We start from the raw sequence: 19,778 nt of genomic DNA, 5'->3' as shown, positions 1-19,778 counted from the left end.
TAGCATGTATACATACACATACTGTGTGCACACATATACATAAAATAATTGTGTCTACTGTTTGTTGCTCAGTATCAGGAGGGCAGGATCTGTCTGCTTTGCTCACAAATGTATCCCATGTGCCTAGACCACCAAGTGGCACATACTAGACCCCTAGTAACTATTTGCTGTACAGATGAGTAGATGAAGAATGCTCTATAGCTCTGGAATTCTGTTCAATGTAGAGATACAACTTGGGGTCCACAGCAGGACTCCTCCTGTCCTAGCCTCCTCACTGGGCTGTTGTGAGGATTCCATGAGATGGCGCATAAGCTCACAGTACCTGACAGGTGGAAGTTCTTGGTGAATTGTCTCCAGCGGTGTCAGCACTGTTACCTGTCCCCCTGTACCCTCCCTTCAAGGAGGGGGTGCATCCTCACCAAGTGCCTGGAGATGCCCTGGAGCCTTGAGCCTATGCCCCTGCCCCCTCCCTGTTTTAATGTACTTATCATGCTTTTATCTTTTTGGGAAAGAAAGGAAGGAACACAGCTGGGAGGAAAGAAACGCTGGTGCTTGTGTTTTTTACTTTCCCAAGCATTCCCTGAGTCTTAAGTGTCAGCATTACATTATTATTATTTTTTTGAGACGGAGTCTCACTCTGTCACCCAGGCTGGAGTGCAGCAGCACAGTCTCTGCTCACTGCAACCTCCATCTCCCGGGTTCAAGCGATTCTTCTGCTTCAGCCTACCGAGCAGCTGGGACTACAGTCACCTGCCACCACATCTGGCTAATTTTTGTATTTTTAGTAGAGACAGGGTCTCACCATATTGACCAGGCTGGTCTCAAACTCCTGACCTCGTGATCTGCCCACCTTGGCCTCCCAAAGTGCTGGGATTATAGGCGTGAGCCACTGCACCTGGCTTTTTTTAAATTTTATTTTTATTTATTTATTTTTTGAGGTGGAGTCTCACTCTGTTGCCCAGGCTGGAGTGCAGTGACACAATCTTGGCTCACAGCAACCCCCACCTCCTAGATTCAAGTGATTCTCCTGCCTCAGCCTTCCAAGTAGTTGGGATTACAAGCACGCACCATGGTGCCTGGCTAATTTTCGTATTTTTTAGTAGAGATGGGTTTCACCGTGTTAGCCAGGCTGGTCTCAGGAGTTCAGGAGGCCCGCCTAAGCCTCCCAAAGTGCTGGAATTACAGGTGTGAGCCACTGCACCCAGTTAGCACTACATCTTGATACAGAAAGTGCCTTCTCTGTTTCTTGGTTATCTATACATGTATTCTCTCCCTGCTCCAAAGAGATTTGCCCCATATATTCCTGAGAGAAAGGATGGCATCTAATGGCGCCTCTCTGTATGTGGGCTCTAAGGGAGAACTTGTTGAACTGTATTGCTAGGCCACCTACCCTTTCTTCATTACTGGCATCTTCACCAAGGCCACTAAGGACGTTCTCAACACGGGCCAGACGCCCCGAGAGGGAGAGTAGCAGGTTGACCACCTTGTCCAAGTCCCCTATGAACATCCTGTACTTGTCAAACTCATTGGGCTTGCAGAGCTCGCTGATCAGAGCCTCCACCTCTTCTCCCAGGGCGTTGTTGAGCTTGATGTCCATGAGCAGGCTGCCCTTCGCCTCCTGGAGGGTCTCCAGCTTGTGGGTGAGGCTTCCAATGAGCTCAGCCTGAAATGACAGATGAGACCACAAAGATCAGCCAACAGGAGCTACCAGTGGAAGCAGGAGTCACCTCCCCCTAGCCACCTTCTGTCATCTTCAAGGCTCAGCTGAATACACTTCCCTGTCTCTATATGGGACTATCCCCCAACATTATGCCATAATAGACTTCTTTCCCTAAGGGTTTACCATTGCCTTTCTCTGAACCTCACGCGCCAACACTTGATTACAAGCAGCCTTGTAATGTTTTCCATTGTGTCATGCTATGTACAGCTTTGCCTTCCAACTGGTTTGTTAACTATTCTTTTTTTTTTTTTTTTGAGATGAAGTTTCACTCTTGTCTCCCAGGCTGGAGTGCAATGGTGCAATCTTGACTCACTGCAACCTCTGCCTCCTGGGTCCAAGAGATTCTCCTGCCTCAGGCTCCTGAGTAGCTGGGGATTACAGGTAACTGCCACCACCACACCTGGCTAATTTTTTTTTTTTTTTTTTTTTTGAGATGGAGTTTCACTCTTGTTGCCCACGCTAGAGTGCAGGGGCACGATCTAGGCTCACTGCAACCTCTACCTTCTGGTTTCAAGTGCTTCTCCTGCTTCAGCCTCCCGAGTAGCTTACAGGTGCCTGCCACCATGCCTGACTAATGTTTGTATTTTTAGTAGAGAAGGGATTTCACCATGTTAGCCAGGCTGGTCTTGAACTCCTGACGTCAAGTGATCCACCTACCTTGGCTTCTCAAAGTGCTGGGATTACAGGTGTGAGCCACTGTGCCAGGCCAACTACTCATTTTTAAAAGTCCTTTTAAGATATGTTCTCATTTGGTCCTCATGGTAATACCATGGGTAAGTAGGCAAGTAAACAGTATTCTCATTTTATGAATAGGCCAAGAGTCAGAGGAATTAAGGGATTTGCCCAAGGTCTCAGAGCTGAGTTGAATATTAACTGTGGCTACCATTTGTAGAGCAATTGATATGTGCTGTACACTATGGAGAAACTCTACATTGATTATGTTACTTAGCCTTCCCAGCAATCTTATAGTAGATGCTGTTTTATCTACCTATAATAAGGGAGGAAATGAAGACACTGTGAGGTGTAGTGATAGCCTAGACACATGAACCATGAACTCAAGTCACCCTCAGTTTAGGGGTCACCCTTGTACAATCAGTAGAAATAGTGACACCAGGCCAGGTGCAGTGGCTCACACCTGTAATCCCAGCGCCTTGGGAGGCCAAGGCGAGAGGATCATCTGAGGTCAGGAGTTCAAGACAAGCCTGGCCAACATGGTGAAACACCATCTCTAGTAAAAATACAAAAATTAGCTAGGCATGGTGGCGGGTAATCTCAGCTACTGGGAAGGTTGAAGCAGGGGAATCACTTGAACCCGGGATGTGGAGGTTGCAGTGAGTCAAGATCGCACCATTATACTCCAGCCCGGGTGACAAAAGCAAAACTCTGTCTCACAAAAAAGAAAAAAGAAAAGAAAAGAAAAGAAAGAAGGAAGGAAGGAAAGAAAAAGAAAGAAAGAAAGAAAGAGAAAGAAAGGAAAGAAAGAAAGAAGAAAAGGAAAGAAGAAAGAAAGAAAAGAAAGAAAGGAAAGAACGAAGAAAAGAAAGAGAAAAAAGAAAGAGAGAAAAAAAGAAAGAGAAAGAGGAAAAAAAGAAAGAAAAAGAAAGAAAGAAGGAAGAAAAGAGTGACACCAAGGCCTTTATCAGAAAGTCAGCCCCTTGTTATTATACCTGACCTGTGACCGGATACCAGAGCTGTGCAATTTGACACCTTAATCACAAATTTCCTTACTTATAAAATAGTTATGCAACTATCCAATATATTTAACTGAAGGAAAGAAGTAAATGTCTTAGTGGTCTTAGTGGCTTCTGGTTTGAATCCATTTATATTAAGTGTCTACTGCTGCTGTTGCACAACAGAAATTCAGCTCCGTGGTTTTTGTAATTAGTCTTTCATTTTTCTCTTGGCCTAAAATAGCTAGATGGAAAGAAGGTAATCTTTTTTGGTTAAAACTTATTCTTTTTTTAACCACTAAAAAGCTCCCAGTTCAAAAATTCTTCATATGTACACACATACACTATATAGATACACATACACATGCACATATATACACATGCACACCCCAAACTGGCTTCAACTGGAAATGTGACTAAACATAAAGGTTACAACTTCTATGTTGGAAGTATATGTCCATTTTAAAGGGGAAAAAAAAAAAACAGGAAAAACATTTTTGACCAACAGAATTGAAGGGTACTAACAACTTTTTGTACTATTTCTTCAACATCAGCACTAGAGAAGATCCATTAGGAACGTAATCACAATAGTTAGGGAAATATTTACTTCTCCACAATCTGCCCCTCTTGGAGCTGGACCATCAGAGGTACTTCACAAGTGAATGAAGTTCGTAATGTCCTTGAAATGTCTAGGTTCTGGCTTAATGGTACATCTTGTTTTCTCAATCTGCCTAATCCTAGAGGTTGCAAGTGGCTAAAACAGTCACATCTGCTGGACCAACTCATCAAAAGTTATAATCTTTGCTTTTACTCAAGCTGTTAAAATTGCTTAATATTAACTATTAAGTTTTCTTATCTTCTTCTGGAAAAATTCCATTTTCCAAAAAAGCAATTCTGGTTGGAAGCTATGGAATTTACCTGCAAGATAATGTTATGTACCTCTAGCAAAATATATAACATATCATGTAGCTCCAGCAAAATGGCTGGCAACCGATATCACTGTGATATCGGCTCATATGGAGAAAACAGCAAGGATACTGGAATGCAAAGCAGCAGGAAAAATAAACTGCCTGCTGTTGTGTCTCCCAACATTCCTGCTGGACTGGGTTAAGTAAGTCAAATGTCATCATTCCTGTTTTTCAGATAGATAATGAGAGAGAATGTCATCTATGTGAGGTCAGCCCAGGAATTCTTAACTCATAGGGTACATTTCCTAGGCTTGTCACTCTAGATGTTACTGGAAGATACTTAAAGACAACCAGGCTATACCAAATCCAAAGAGATAGTTACCAGGGCAAAACATTCTTATCACTCTACCCTCAGGAAAAGGCCTTTTGGTTCATTCAGATTTCAGGCGTCCATTTCAACCTCATGTCCCGAGAAGTAGAATTTCTAGCATGTCTAGAAAATGCTTTTTAAAAACTAAATAGTGGAAAGAAACAAGGTAGTTTTTTTTTTTCCCCCAACCTGTTTTTCATTATTTCTATTAATGACTTTTTTTGAAACTAGTACTGTGTGTTGTCATTTCTGGAAGGAACTAAAACACTTATTAAACTATTAAGTATTTTTTGTGGCCTCACTGTATTTAAAAATCCTCCTATGGCTCTCAGATGGTTTTTAAATTTTATTTTGAGATGAAATTTCGCTCTTGTTGCCCAGGCTGGAGTGCAATGGTGTGATCTCGGCTCATTGCAACCTCTGCCTCTCAGGTTCAAGTGATTCTCCTGCCTCAGCCTCCCGAGTAGCTGGGATTACAGGCATGCACCACCACACCCAGCTAATTTTGTATTTTTAGTAGAGACAGGGTTTTACCATGTTGGTCAGGCTGGTCTCAAACTCCTGACCTCAGGTTGTCTGCCTGCCTTGGCTCCCAAAGTGTTGGGATTACAGGTGTGAGCCACCGTGCCTGGCCAGAGGCTGGTATTTTAAAGGACATGTGTGAGGCTTATCAATTTGCAAATGAGCAGAAACCAAGGATAAGTAGTTGCTCTCACATGTGTAGGTGAGTGATGAGAGGAGAGAACTCATCCTTTCAAATTTTCTGCTAAACTCAGCTCAACAGCTCTTCCCAGCACCTACGCAGGTCAGCAACACTGCAGGGGTGGCTCTGAGGTGAGCAAGGTTCAGTAGGCTGGAGGGGTCAAAAGAACTTTAATCCACCTGAATTACAATCAGGGTTTAGATACAACCATCCAATCTACCCTATCTTTCCTTCCCTGACCCTGTTTTGCTTTTCAGAGACATCAGTGCTGGGCAGAACCATAAATAAATCTGTCATAGGCAGTGTGGTGATTCCTCAAAGATCTAGAACTAGAAATACCATTTGACCCAGCAATCCCATTACTGGGTATATACCCAAAGGATTATAAATCATTCTGTTATGAAGACACATGCACATATATGTTTATTGTGGCACTGTTCACAACAGCAAAGACTTGGAACCAACCCAAATGCCCATCAATGCTAGACTGGATAAAGAAAATGTGGCACATATATACCACAGAATACTATGCAGCCATAAAGAAGGATGAGTTCATTGTCCTTTGCAGGGACATGGATGAAATTGGAAACCATCATTCTTAGCAAACTGACACAGAACAGAAAACCAAACACCGCATATTCTCACTCATAAGTGGCTGTTGAACAATGAGAACACACGGACACAGGGAGGGGGGCATCATGCACCAGGGCCTGCAGGGTGGGGGGACTGGGGAGCGATAGCATTAGGAGAAATACCTAATGTAGATGGCAGGGCAATGGATGCAGCAAACCACCACCATGGCACGTGTATACCTATGTAACAAACCTACACATGTACTCCAGAGCTTAAAGTATAATAAATAAATTTTTAAAAAGAATCTGTCATAGGAGCATGTGTGTACCCCAGGCTTCACGGTACAAGAAAGAACAAAATGAGGTGAAAATGTATAAGAGTGATGCAGGGAGGCTTTGTGAAAAGAAGCATATACATTTCATGGCATTCTGATTTCAGAAAGCTATTAATATTTACTGGGCTGTAATGTGCTATCTCACAGCTCAGCCATAGATGCTAAGGCCAGAATTACTGAGTGGTCACATCAGTCACTCCTGGCTGAATGTTCCTCAGTTAGGTGGCATTTGAATTTTTTGAAAACCCTACCCAAATTGAAAATTTGAATTTAAAAATGCAGTTAAGAGAGATTTGAGAAACTGACAGCAACAAGGGAAAGCTGGCTGTACTAAACAGCCATTTCTTTGCTAGGCAGATCTCTTCCAAAAAACCTACCAATTTCTACCAGAATAACTCACTGGGGGAGGGAGAAGAGGTGTATTTTGTTTTAAATCACGTTAGTCTCTCAGGAGCTACTTAATTTGTAAAATCATGTATCTACTTGTCATCTGGCATAAACTGCTGGCTCACCCTGTGTGAGATGCTATTTATAAGGGTTCTTTCTCCAAACATAGCTTTGCAGACCCTCCCTCCCACCTCATCCTCTGCAGAAATGTCCTGCTGGACCCTTCCCCACTTCCTGCCTGCTGCAGGACGAACACTGGACAAGGAGGCAGGAGGTTCTGACATAAAATTTGGCATCAGGTAAGTCACTTGACCTTCTGTGTCTCAGTTATCCACAGTGAGAAGACAATAATGCATGCCAAAAACTAATAATAATGTCTAATTATTCAGCTCTCTGTGCCAGACACCATTTAAGTGTTTTACAGTTGAATTACTACTTGCAACAACCTGATGAGAAAGGTATTATTATCCCCATTTACTGATGAGTAAAGTGAGGAGGATAGAGGTTATTTAACTTGCCCAAGGCCATATAGCTGGGAAGTGACAGAGCCAGGCTTAAACACAGATCATCTGGCTTCAGACTTTCATCACTATATTAAAACAGCTCATAAGAATGCTATGAGGTTCAAACGAGGCTGGCGGAAATCACAACACATGATATTAGTTTCAAAAGAAGTCATAACAGAAATAATGAAAACCATGAGGATGAAAAGGGAAACCTTGTTTCTTTCCACTACTGAGTTTTTCAAAAGCCTTTTCTAGAAATTTGATTTCTTGAAACATGAAAGTTAAGATGGATGCCAGAAGTCTGACGAGCTGAAGGCTGGTGCAAGCACTCTGGAAAATATCAAAGTATTACACACATTCTAATTATTTTCTTGTGCAGTCGTATGATTAGACAACAATTTGAAGATGACACACCACTCATTTTAGGCAGATGCCTCCAGGAGGAATACTCAACTCCTTTCCCTAATGACAAGACCACGCTGCCAGTAACATCACTCCACACACAGTTGGCCTCTGTGTGTCTCCATCTTAAGAGTAGTTCAGGGCTACTAGCCAAGCGGCATGGTTTAGGAATGGAGTGGGATTCAGCTTAGCTTGTAAAAACAAGGACTAGATAAAGCCATTTCTACCATATAGGCTTTCCTGGTGTCTTTCTTTGGTCTTAAACGGGAGGATGCAGGCTGCAGCAGCTGTGTCTGCTTTCTTTAGCTGAATGTCACACCATCAGCAAGGCAGTGGCACTTTCTGTCCTAGAGACAGCAACTAGATCAAAGCTCCATTCCATGTTATGTAACCTCTTTAAAGCAGAAGGATCACGGGGACCTGGCTGCCATTTCAGATGTTCTCCAGAACATTCTCTGTCAATGGTTCTTTACCATTTCCTCTCTGGAAGGCTTATGGCCAGAAAGCCACCCTATCTGCTTAGTATGGTCTCTCAGTTGCAGTTAGCAACGATCTTTGATAACTTGCTAGAAACAATATTACATCTCTTCAAATTTAGCTAAATTCATCATCTCCCCTCCCCCAAATGACCTTCCCCTTTTCCCTGTTTGAGTTCTGACAGTTAGCTAAGGCCGGGGGCTTGGGAGTCATCCTTGACTCTTCTCCCTTCCATCTAATCTAATCTGTCACTATGCTCTGCCCATCTTACTACTACTTTTTTTTTAATGTCCCTGTTTCTCACTGCTCCTACTGCGCTGGCCCTGAGGCCCTGAGACCCTTATCACAGCTTTCCCAGAAGGCTGTGAGACCCCACATCCACCCTTGTCCTGTCCTGCTCCACACTCAGCTGCCAGAGTGACTTCTCTAAAATGTCTCTCTGCCTACTGACAAACTCTGGGGCTGTGGGGCCAAGACAGCACCAGCCTGCTGCAGCCTCTCCTACTTATCACAATTACAATCTCTAGATTCTGAAGAGGACTCTGAAAAGGTCACCATAGCAGTGATGGGGGAAAGCAGTCAAGCCTGAAGTGCAACCCATAACTGGGGGTGAGTTTCCTGTTTTCTCTCCTTTATGTTGTAGCTCTGATCTGAGGACAGGGCCAGTGTGGAGCTGCTCAGAGGCTGCAGTAGCAAAACCCCTGCGAAAACCCTGCCTTTAAAGCCAGAGGTCTAGGAAAGGTGTCTCTGTGAGCTAAAGAGTATGGAGGAAATCCTCTCCTTTTCCAACCCGCTCTCTTTCCTCTTCTCTCCCAGCTGTGTCCCCAAGGTGACTGCACTCAGAGCTGCACTGCACAGCAGGGGCACAGGTTCTTAAAATCCCAAGAGAAAACTCCTCCTTCTGGCCAGAGGAACTGGGAAAATGAGACCCCGTCATCCAAAGAGTGTGAGGAGAATCCCCATTATCTTTTCCTCTTTACCAAGGAGGATGGTCCTGGTCATGCAGAACTGCACAGCGGCACAGAACACTAGCACAGCCTCTTTCTCCAGCCAGAGTGTGTGGGGCTAACACTGGATGGGAGAGAGCTGAGAAAGAAGATGCCCTCATTCTGTGCAGGGGCAGACACACGTCCTCGGCACACCTTTAGTCTGCACATTTGTGGTAAGAGCCATAGCAACACAGCAAAGACTTTGAGAAATGACACTTGAGTCTCAGACTAACTCCTGCAAGGGGCACAAGTGGGACAGACTGGTACAATATAGCAATGGCCCTGAAAACGAAATTGACATTGGAACTACCACCCAAGGGTAACACAGAACCTGTGGGCTAAACGTAACTAGGTTGACTGCCTACTAAAACTAAAACATAACAAAAAGAAATTCTCTAAAGGATTCTAACAGAACTCAGAGCCTCACAGCATAATATTCAAAATGTTCAGAATACAATGTATAATTAATATACAAAGAGCCAGTGAAATGGTGACTGACTCTCAGGGGAAAAGGCAATGAACAGATGCTAATGATGAGATAACCCAGATGTTGGGATTGCCAGATGCTGCCCAGGCTGGAGCTCAGTGGTGCAATCACAGCTCACTGCAGCCTTGACCTTTTGGGATCAGTGATCCTCCCACCTTAGCATCCCAGGCAGCTGGGATTGCAGGCACCCACACCTGGCTAATTTTTTTTTTTTTTTTTTTTTAGAGGTGGTTTCACCGTTGCCCAGACTGGTCTCGAACTCTTAGACTCAAGAGATCTGTCTGCCTTGGCCTCCCTCAGTGCTGGATTACAGGCATGAGCCATGTGCCCAGCCTCTGCAAGAGTCTTTAAAACAACTATGAAAAGAGAGAACTTCTCAGCAAAGAAATAGAAACTGTTTTTTTTTTAAATGTAAATTTTAGAACTGAAAGCTATAATACTTAAAATTTAAAAAAAATCACTGGCAGAATAGATTTAGGAAAGTCAGTGAACTTGAAAACAGACCAACAGAAATTATCCAGTCTGAAGGACTGAAAGAAAACAGATCTTTAAAAAAAAAAAAAAAATGAATGGAGCTTGTGTGACCTTTGGAAAATATGAACCATCATTGTAATACTGTGTCATTAGCCACTAAAGTCCTGAAGGGAGAAGGAAAAGAGATTAACGCATTAAAAATATTTGAAGACAGAATGGCTGAAAACTTCCAGAATTTGGCAAAAGACATAAATTTACAGAATCAACAGGCTGAGCAAACCCCAAATAGGATCAACTCAAGGAAAACTAGATCCACCCACATCGTAATTAAAATGCTGAAGACTAAAGACAGTAGCCAGAGAAAAACAACACACTGCATAAAGGAGGAGCCAAGATTTAAAGGACGGTGCACTTCTCATTAGAAACTAGGGAAGTAAGAGGAAAGTGAACATTTAAGTAATCAAAGAAAAGAGTCAACCCAGAACTCCATAGCCAGTGAAAATGCCCTTCAAGAATGACAGTGGAATAAAGACATTCCTGGATAAAGAAAACTTAAAGAATGTGTCATCAGCAAACCTATACTAAAATAAATACTGAAACAAAGTAAGAGCAGAGGGAGAGCTGGAACTTCAGGAATGAAGGAAGAGCAGCAGGAATGGGCAGCTGAGAGCCAGTGATCTCCTGAGAAAAGCTGACTCAGGGGAACAATAGATTTCTTTTGCCTTTTGAAGTATTCCTCTAAGTTTCTGAAGCCAAAGCATATTGGCCTTCAGAATAGGGAATCATGTGATCAGCTTAAGTAGAATGTTGCTTAATAATATGGCAGGGTGATCCAAGATGGCCAAATAGAAACAGCTCTGGAGTGCACTTCCCAGTGAGAACACTGCAGAGGGTGAGTGATCACTGCATTTCCAAACGAGTTATTTCTGCCCACAGACTGGGAGATTCCTGGGCTGAAAAGTGCCACGAGTTTCCACGGTGCTGTATCAGCTGGAGCTGCCGGTCTCCAATCAAAAACTCACACAAATACTGGCGTCTGGAATGCCTGCAAGACAGAGCCACCCATTCAACTGAAAAAAAAGGAGGCTGAAACAGGGAGCCAGGTGATCTGGCTTGGCAGGTCCCACCCGCACAAAGACCAGCAATCTGAAACACTCTGGATTGAGAGTTTCACAACAAGCACAGCTGGACCCGGGCCGGTCCAGCTCTGTGCAGGGAAGGGCATCCACAATTACTGAGGCAGTCCAGCACTACTGAGGCAGTCCACCATTACTACCGAGGCAGTCCACTATTACTGAGGCAGTTCTAACTATACCTATAAACAAAACTGCAAGGAAGTTCACACAGCAGCTGGGCAGAGCCCATAGCAGCTCAGCAACACCTCTGCTGGCACACTGTGACTAGCCTACCTCCTTGCTGGGCAGGGCATCTCTGAAAAAAAGGCAGCAGCACATCAGGAACTTATAAATAAAGCCCACCTTTCCAGGACAGAGCACCTAGGAAAAAAAGGCAGTTATGAGTTCTGCAGCAGACTTAAACGTACCTGCCCAGCAGCTCTGAACAAAACAACGGAGCTCACAGCTCAGCACTGGAGCTCCTATAAGGAGCTCCTATAAGGGACAGACTGTCTCCTCAAGCAGATCCCCGACCCCTGTATAACCTAAGAGACACCTCATAAAGGAGAGCTCAGGCTGACATCTGGAGGGTATCCTTCTGAGACGAAGATAACAGAAGAAGAAACTGGCAGCAACCCTTACTGTTCTGCAGCCACTGCAGGTGATCCCCAGGCAAGCAGGGTCTGGAGTAGACCTCCAGCAGTCCTATAGCAGAGGGGCCTTTTAGAAGGAAAACTAAAAAAACAGAAAGAAATAACTTCAACATCAACAAAAAGGACATCCACTCAGAGACCCCATCCGAAAGTCACCAACTACAAAGACCACAGGTAGATAAATCCACAAAGATGGGGAGAAACCAGTGCAAAAAGAATGAAAACACCCAAAACCAGAATGCCTCTCCTCCTCCAAGGGATCACAACTCCTCACCAGCAAGTGAACAACACTGGATTGAGAATGAGTCTGATGAATTCACAGAAAAAGGCTTCAGAAGGTGGGTAATAACAAACTTCTCTGAGCTAAAAGAACATGTTCTTACCCAATGCAAAGAAACTAAGAACGCTGAAAAAAGGTTTGACAAATGCTAATGCGAATAAACAGCTTAGAGAAGAATATAAGTGACTTAATGGAGCTCAAAAACACAACATGAGAACTTTGAGAAGCATATATTTCGATAGCCAAATTGACCAAGCAGAAGAAAGGATATCAGAGATTGAAGATCAACTCAATGAAATAAAAAGAGAAGGCAAGATTAGAGAAAAAAGGGAAAAGAAATGAATAAAGCCTCTGAGAAATAGGGGATTATGTGAAAAGACCTAATCTATGTTTGACATGAATGTGATGGAGAGAATGAATCTAAGCTGGAAAACAGTCTTCAGGATATTATCCAGGAGAACTTCCCCAACCTAGGAAGGCAGGCCAACATTCAAGTCCAGGAAATACAGAGAACACCACAAAGATATTCCTCAAGAAGAGACACCCCAAGACACATAATCATCAGATTCACCAGAGTTGAAATGAAGGAAGAAATGCTAAGGGGAGCCAGAGAGAAAGGCTGGGTTACCCACAAAGGGAAGTCCATCAGACTCACAGCGGATCTCTCTGCAGAAACCCTACAAGCCAGAAGAGAGTGGGGGCCAATATTCAACATCCTTAAAGAAAAGAACTTTCAACCTAGAATTTCATATCCAGCCAAACTAAGCTTCATAAGCTAAGGAGAAATAAAATCCTTTACAAACAAGCAATTGCTCAGAGATTTTGTCACCACCAGGGCTGCCTTAAGAGCTCCTGAAAGAGGTACTAAACATAGAAAGGAACAACCAGTACCAGCCATTCCAAAAATGTACCAAATGGTAAAGAGCATCGACACAATGAAGAAACTGCATCAACTAACGGGCAAAACAACCAGCTAGCATCAAAATGGCAGGATCAAATTCACACATAAAAATATTAACCTTAAATGTAAATGGACTAAATGCCCCAATCAAAAGGTACAAACTGGCAAATTGGATAAAAAGTCAAAACCTATATGTGTGCTGTATCCAGGAAACTCATCTCATGTGCAAGGACACATAGGCTCAAAATAAAGGGACGGAGGAAGATTTACCAAGCAAATGGAGAGCAAAAAAAAGCAGAAGTGGCAATCTTAGTCTCTGATAAAATAGACTTTAAACCAACAAAGATCAAAAGAGACAAAGAAGGGCATTACATAACGGTAAAAGGATCAACGCAACAAGAAGAGCTAACGATCCTAAATATATATGCACCCAGTGCAGGAGCACCCAGACACATAAAGCAAGTTAACGACGTATAAAGAGAATTAGACTCCCACACAATAATAGTGGGAGACTTTAGCACTCCACTGTCAATATTAGACAGATCAACGAGACAGAAAATTAACAAGGATATCCAGGACTTGAACTCAGATCTGGACCAAGCAAACCTAATAGCCATCTGCAGAACTCTCCACCCCAAATCCACAGAATATACATTTTTTGCAGCACCACATTGCACCTCCTCTCAAATTGACCACATAATTGGAAGTAAATCACTCCTCAGCAAATGCAAAAGAACAGAAATCGTAACAAACAGTCTCTCAGACCACAGTGCAATCAAGTTAGAACTCAGGATTAAGAAACTACCTCAGAGCTGCACAACTTCATGAAAACTGAACAACTGGCTCTTGAATGTTGACTGGATAAACAATGAAATGAAGGCAGAATTAAGGATGTTCTTCAAAAACAATGAGAACAAAGACACAATGTACCAGAATCTCTGGGACACATTTAAGCAGTGTCTAGAGGGAAATTTATAGCAATAAATGCCCACATGAGAAGCAAGGAAAGATCTAAAATCGACACCCTATCATCAAATTTAAAAGAGCTAGAGGAGCAAGATCAAAAACCTCAAAAGCTAGCAGAAGACAAGAAATAACTAAGATCAGAGCAGAACTGACGGCGATAGAGACACAAAAAACCCTTCAAATAATCAATAAATATGGGAGCTGATTTTTTAAAAAAGATCAACAAAATAGACCGCTGGCCAGATTAATAAAAAAGAAAAGAGAAGAATCAAATAGATGCAACAAAAAATGATAAAGGGGATATCACCACTGATTCCACAGAAATACAAACTACTATCAGAGATTACTACAAACAACTGTATGCACATAAACCAATAAACCTGGAAGAAATGGATAAATTCCTGGACACTGCACCCTCCCAAGCCTAAACTGGGAAGAAGCTGAAACCCTGAATAGACCAGTAACAAGGGCTGAAGTTGAGGCAGGAATTAATAGCCTACCAACCAAAAAAAGCCCAGGTCTAGATGGGTTCACAGCCAAATTCTACCAGACATACAAAGAGGAGCTGGTACCACTCCTTCTGAAACTATTCCAAACAATCCAAAAAAAGGGAATCCTTCCCAAATCATTTTATGAGACCAACATCATCCTGATACCAAAACCTGGCAGAGACTTAACAGAAAAAGAAAACTTCAGGCCAATATCCATGATGAACATAGACGCAAAAATCTTCAATAAAATACTAGCAAACTGATTGCAACAGCACATCAAAAAGCTTATCCATCACGATCAAGTAGGATTCATCCCGGGGATGCAAGGCTGGTTCAACATAGGCAAGTCTAAAAACATAATACATCACATAAACACAACCAAAGACAAAAACCACATGATTATCTCAATGGATGCAGAGAAGGCCTTTGACAAAATTCAACAGCCCTTTATGCTAAAAACTCTCAATAAACTAGGTATCGATGCAACATATCTCAAAATAATAAAAGCTATTTATGACAAACTCACAGCCAATATCATACTGAATGGGCAAAAACTGGAAGCATTCCCTTTGAAATCTGGCACTAGACAAGCATGCCCTCTCTCACCACTCCTATTCAATATAATATTGGACATTTTAGCCAGAGCAATCAGGCAAGAAAAAGAAATAAATGGTATTCAATTAGGAAAGGAAGGAGTCAAATTGTCTCTATTTGCAGATGACATGATTGTATATTTAGAAGACCCAATTGTCTCAGCCCAAAATCTCCTGAAACTGATAAGCAACTTTAGCAAAGTCTCAGGATACAAAATCAATGTGCAGAAATCACAAGCATTCCTATACACCAATAACAGACAAAAACAGAGCCAAATCAAGAATGAACTGCCATTCACAATTGCTACAAAGAGAATAAAATAACCTAGGAATACAACTAACAAAGGATGTAAAGGACCTCTTCAAGGACAACTATGAACCACTGCTCAAGGAAAATAAGAGAGGACAAAACAGATGGAAAAACATTTGATGCTCTTGGTTAGGAAGAATCAATATCATGAAAATGGCCATACTGCCCAAGGTAATTTATAGATTCCATGCTATCCCCATCATGCTACCTATGACCCTCTTCACAGAACTGGAAAAAATCCCCTTAAACTTCCTATGGAACCAAAAGAGAGCCCACATAGGCAAGACAATCCTAAGCAAAAAGAACAAAGCTGGAGGCATCACACTACTGGACTTCAAACTATACTACAAGGCTACAGTAATCAAAACAGTATGGTACTGGTACCAAAACAGAGATACAGACCAATGGAACAGAACAGAAGTCTTGGAGGCAATGCCATACATCTACAACCATCTGATCTTTGACAAACATGACAAAAACAAGCAATGGGGAAAGGATTCCCTGTTTAATAAATGGTGTTGGGAAAATTGGCTAGCCATGTGCAGAAAGCAGAAACTGGACCCCTTCCTGACACCTTACACTAAAATTAACTCCAGATGGATTAAAGACTTAAACATAAGACCTAACACCATAAAAACCCTAGAAGAAAATCTAGGCAAAACTATTCAGGACATAGGCATAGGCAAGAACTTCATGACTAAAACACCAAAAGCATTGGCAACAAAAGCCAAAATAGACAAATCGGATCTAATTAAACTCCAGAGCTTCTGCACAGCAAAAGAAACAAGCTTTAGAGTGAACTGGCAACCAAAAGAATGGGAAAAAAATTCTGCAATCCTCCCATCTGACAAAGGGCTAATATCCAAAATCTACAAAGAACTAAAACAGATTTACAAGAAAAAAACAAACAAACCCATTCAAAAGTGGGCAAAGGACATGAACAGACACTTTTCAAAAGAAGACGTATATGAGGCCAACAAACATATGAAAAAAATGCTCATCATCACTGGTCATTAGAGAAATGCAAATCAAAACCACATTGAGATACCATCTCATGGCAGTTAGAATGGCAATCATTAAAAAATCTGGAGACAACAGATGCTAGAGAGGATGTGGAGAATAAGGAACACTTTTACACTGTTGGTGGGAGTGTAAATTAGTTCAATCATTGTGGAAGACAGTGTGGCGATTCCTCAAGGATCTAGAACTAGAAATACCATTTGACCCAGCAATCCCATTACTGGGTATATAGCCAAAGGATTACAAATCATTCTATTATAGAGACACATGCACACATATGTTCATTGTGTTTACAATAGCAAGGACCTGGAACCAATCCAAATTCCCATGGATGATAGACTAGACAAGGAAAATGTGGCACATATACACCATGGAATACTATGCAGCCATAAAAAATGATGAGTTCATGTCCATTGTAGGGACACGGATGAATCTGGAAACCATCATTCTCAGCAAACTGACACAAGAACAGAAAATCAAACACTGCATGTTCTCACTCATAGGCGGGTGTTGAACAATGAGAACACATGGACACAGGGAGGGGAGCATCACACACTGGGGTCTGTTGGTGGGGAATAGGGGAGGGACAGTGAGGGGTAGGGAGGTTGGAGAGGGATAACATGGGGAGAAATGCCAGATATAGGTGATGGGGGGATGGAGGCAGCAAACCACATTGCCATGTATGTACCTATGAAACAATCCTGCATGTTCTGCACATGTACTCCAGAACCTAAAGTGCAATAAAATATATATAAAAATAATAATATGGCAGGGTTTAGCCAAAAAATTGACAGCTCTGATTTTTACACTGTCTTGTCTTATGTATATCAGAAGTTCAGACAATGAAATTTTCATATTTTAAGGGATACGTAAACATTTACTTGGTATATTATTATTCATCATCTAGGATATGTAAACAGAAATATCAAAGTAAAATTAAAGTGTTATTTTAATTTATAATAGTTATTAGTAAGCCAAGCCTCTAGTTTCTAGCCTAGATGCATATCTTAGTTTATTGGTAACTTTAAATATTAGTAGCAAATCATTACTTTGCAAAAGTGGGTCACAAGCTACATGGTAACTCAAAAGAATATTGGGGAATGGATATTGACCAAGTATCATTTTTTTTAAACCATCATTAGAAAACCCTGTTGTATTTCAGGAAGAAAACTGCATTTTGCTGAATATATTAACAGATGCTTTCAACGATATCATTTACTTAAAACTTTGTGTTTCCAAATCAGATATGTAAATGTGATACTAATGAAAATTCTATTATACATTTATAAACTTGTAGTTCATTAAAACAAACTAAAATCTCAAAGATTTCTCCACTGTTATAAAATCCGAACTTCAGCATTACAAAGCCCTATGTGTTCTTATGACCTATTGGCTCTTGTGAACCCTTCTAGCCCCATCTCCCACCATTTTTGGCTGTCCTTTGTTATTTTCTAAATTTGCTAATTTTTTTTGTTTGTTTCTTTTGAGACAGGGTCTCACTCTGTCACCCAGGCTGGATTGGAGTGGTGTGATCTTGGTTCACTGCAGCCTCTGCCTCTTGGGCTCAAGCAATCCTCCCACCTCAGCCTCCAAAGTAGCTGAGACCACAGGTGTATGCCACCATGCTCAGCTAATTTTTTCATTATTTTTTTTGAGATGGAGTCTCACTCTGTCACCTAGCTTGAGTGCTGTAGCAAGATCTTGGCTCGCTGCAACCTCTGCCTCTTAGGTTCAAGCAATTCTCCTGCCTCAGCCTCCTGAGTAGCTGGGATTACAGGCATGTGCCACCACACTGGGCTAATTTTTTATGTTTTTGGTAGAGACAGGGTTTCACTATATTGCTCAGGATTGTCTTGAACTCCTAAGCTCAAGAGATCCTCCCAGAGTGCTGGGATTACAGGTGTGAATCACTGTGCCTGGCCTAAATTTGGTGATTTTTATTTAATCATCAGCTTTCATTACATTCCAAAATATCCAACTACTTGAAGCACCCTTCTTTACCACACACATACTCTATGCTTATTGGTATCTCTAGGTTTTTCCCTATGCTTTCCCTTTTGTCTCAAATGCCCTTTTTCTCCTGACTCCTGCCAATACATTTTTCAATACCCATGTCAGGTTTTAACCTCCTGGAGGAGGTATAATCTGACTCTACTCTCTTGGGTTAGAAATGGCTTCTCTGGGCTCCCCCAGCAAAGTCCATGTGTCTGTCAGAAGATCAGTAATGTAGTACTAAAATAATCCACCTCCCTCACTAGTCCAAAGTTCCAGGACAGCAGACACAGTGTCTTACTCATGTTTGTATGACAGTGTCTGAAATAGAGAAGGCGTCTTCTCACTAGGTGTTTATGAGCCTAACATCTTGTACTTACAAAGTGACGCAACCCCCAGGCCACTTGCAGCCCTAGAAGAAAGGAATTAAAAAAGAAGGAACCAAAGGAAATTCTAACTGGACGTGGAGGGCCTCATTAACTAAATAGCCTTTTCTCATCTTTTTCTCCCTGAAGAGCCAGATAAACCCACGGGGCAAATGGGTATCTCCCCCCCACCCCACCCCACCCCCCGCCCCGTGATGTGGGCAACATTTTCCACAGTGAAGACAGAAAACAAATGTGAGTTGCTTCTCCTCCTAAGAGTCTGACTTAGGAAAACAGAGTAGCCTAGCATTCTTGGTAATAAGGCACTTTCTCACTGAACGTCTTAACATGGAAAATACCAGATGCCACCAACATTTGCATACTTAAATGACCTTGCCTTAAACGCTTCTCTATTAAGATATGATATGCTCTTACACCCTGAAGCTTAAAAAGCACATTAATATACATGAGTTAATTTGACCCCACAGCTATTATGTGAGAAATCATCACCCCTTCCATTTTATAAAGAAAAAAGCGTCAAGAAAGGTCAAGCTAGTTGCTTAACTTCAAATCCCAATTTTTCAAATTCCGAATTCTAATCCCATGTTCTCCCATCCAAGTACTAACCAGGCCTGACCCTGCTCAGCTTCTGAGATCAAATGTGTTCAGGACAGCAAGGCCATAGATTCTAATCCCCACAGTGACTTTCTTGATATTTTACTTCCAGTTAAATGGTAAAATCCAACTTGGGAGTTTTGTACTTTATAACTTCATGAAACAAATGTTCATTGAGCATGTGCTCAGTGCCAGACCCTGGTTATATGGCTGTGACATTTCCTTTCCCTAGGTCCCTTTCACCCTGAGTGGTGTGTTGTCTTCTGAAGCCCATAAAGGTACTCCAAATGACTCCTCAGTCCTCAAATCACAGACACTGCTGTTCTCATATTTTTGGTTTTAAATGGGTTCTTGGCTGGGTGTGGTGGCTTAGGCCTGTAAATCCTAGCACTTTCGGAGGCTAAGGCAGGCGGATCATGAGGTCAGGAGATCACGACCATCCTGGCTAACACTGCACAACCCCGTCTCTACTAAAAA

The 19,778-nt window shown here is 42.0% G+C and overlaps 1 protein-coding gene across 7 annotated transcripts in view; it reads right to left on the bottom strand.

The window, feature by feature from the left end:
• The window catches only part of SHROOM3 (shroom family member 3), a 377,638-nt gene that overhangs the window by 6,634 nt on the left and 351,226 nt on the right, over positions 1–19,778 (bottom strand). For all 7 annotated transcript variants that reach the window (XM_032261098.1, XM_032261100.1, XM_032261099.1 and 4 more), the window contains one exon: positions 1,391–1,663. In XM_032261098.1, coding sequence (XP_032116989.1) covers positions 1,391–1,663 — 273 coding nt within the window. The remainder of the gene's footprint in view (positions 1–1,390; positions 1,664–19,778) is intronic.

Source organism: Sapajus apella, unplaced genomic scaffold, assembly GCF_009761245.1.
Source record: "Sapajus apella isolate SASKATOON/1434 unplaced genomic scaffold, GSC_monkey_1.0 scaffold121, whole genome shotgun sequence".
Lineage (NCBI taxonomy): Eukaryota > Metazoa > Chordata > Mammalia > Primates > Cebidae > Sapajus > Sapajus apella.
This window is presented reverse-complemented; position numbering and strand designations above follow the sequence as displayed.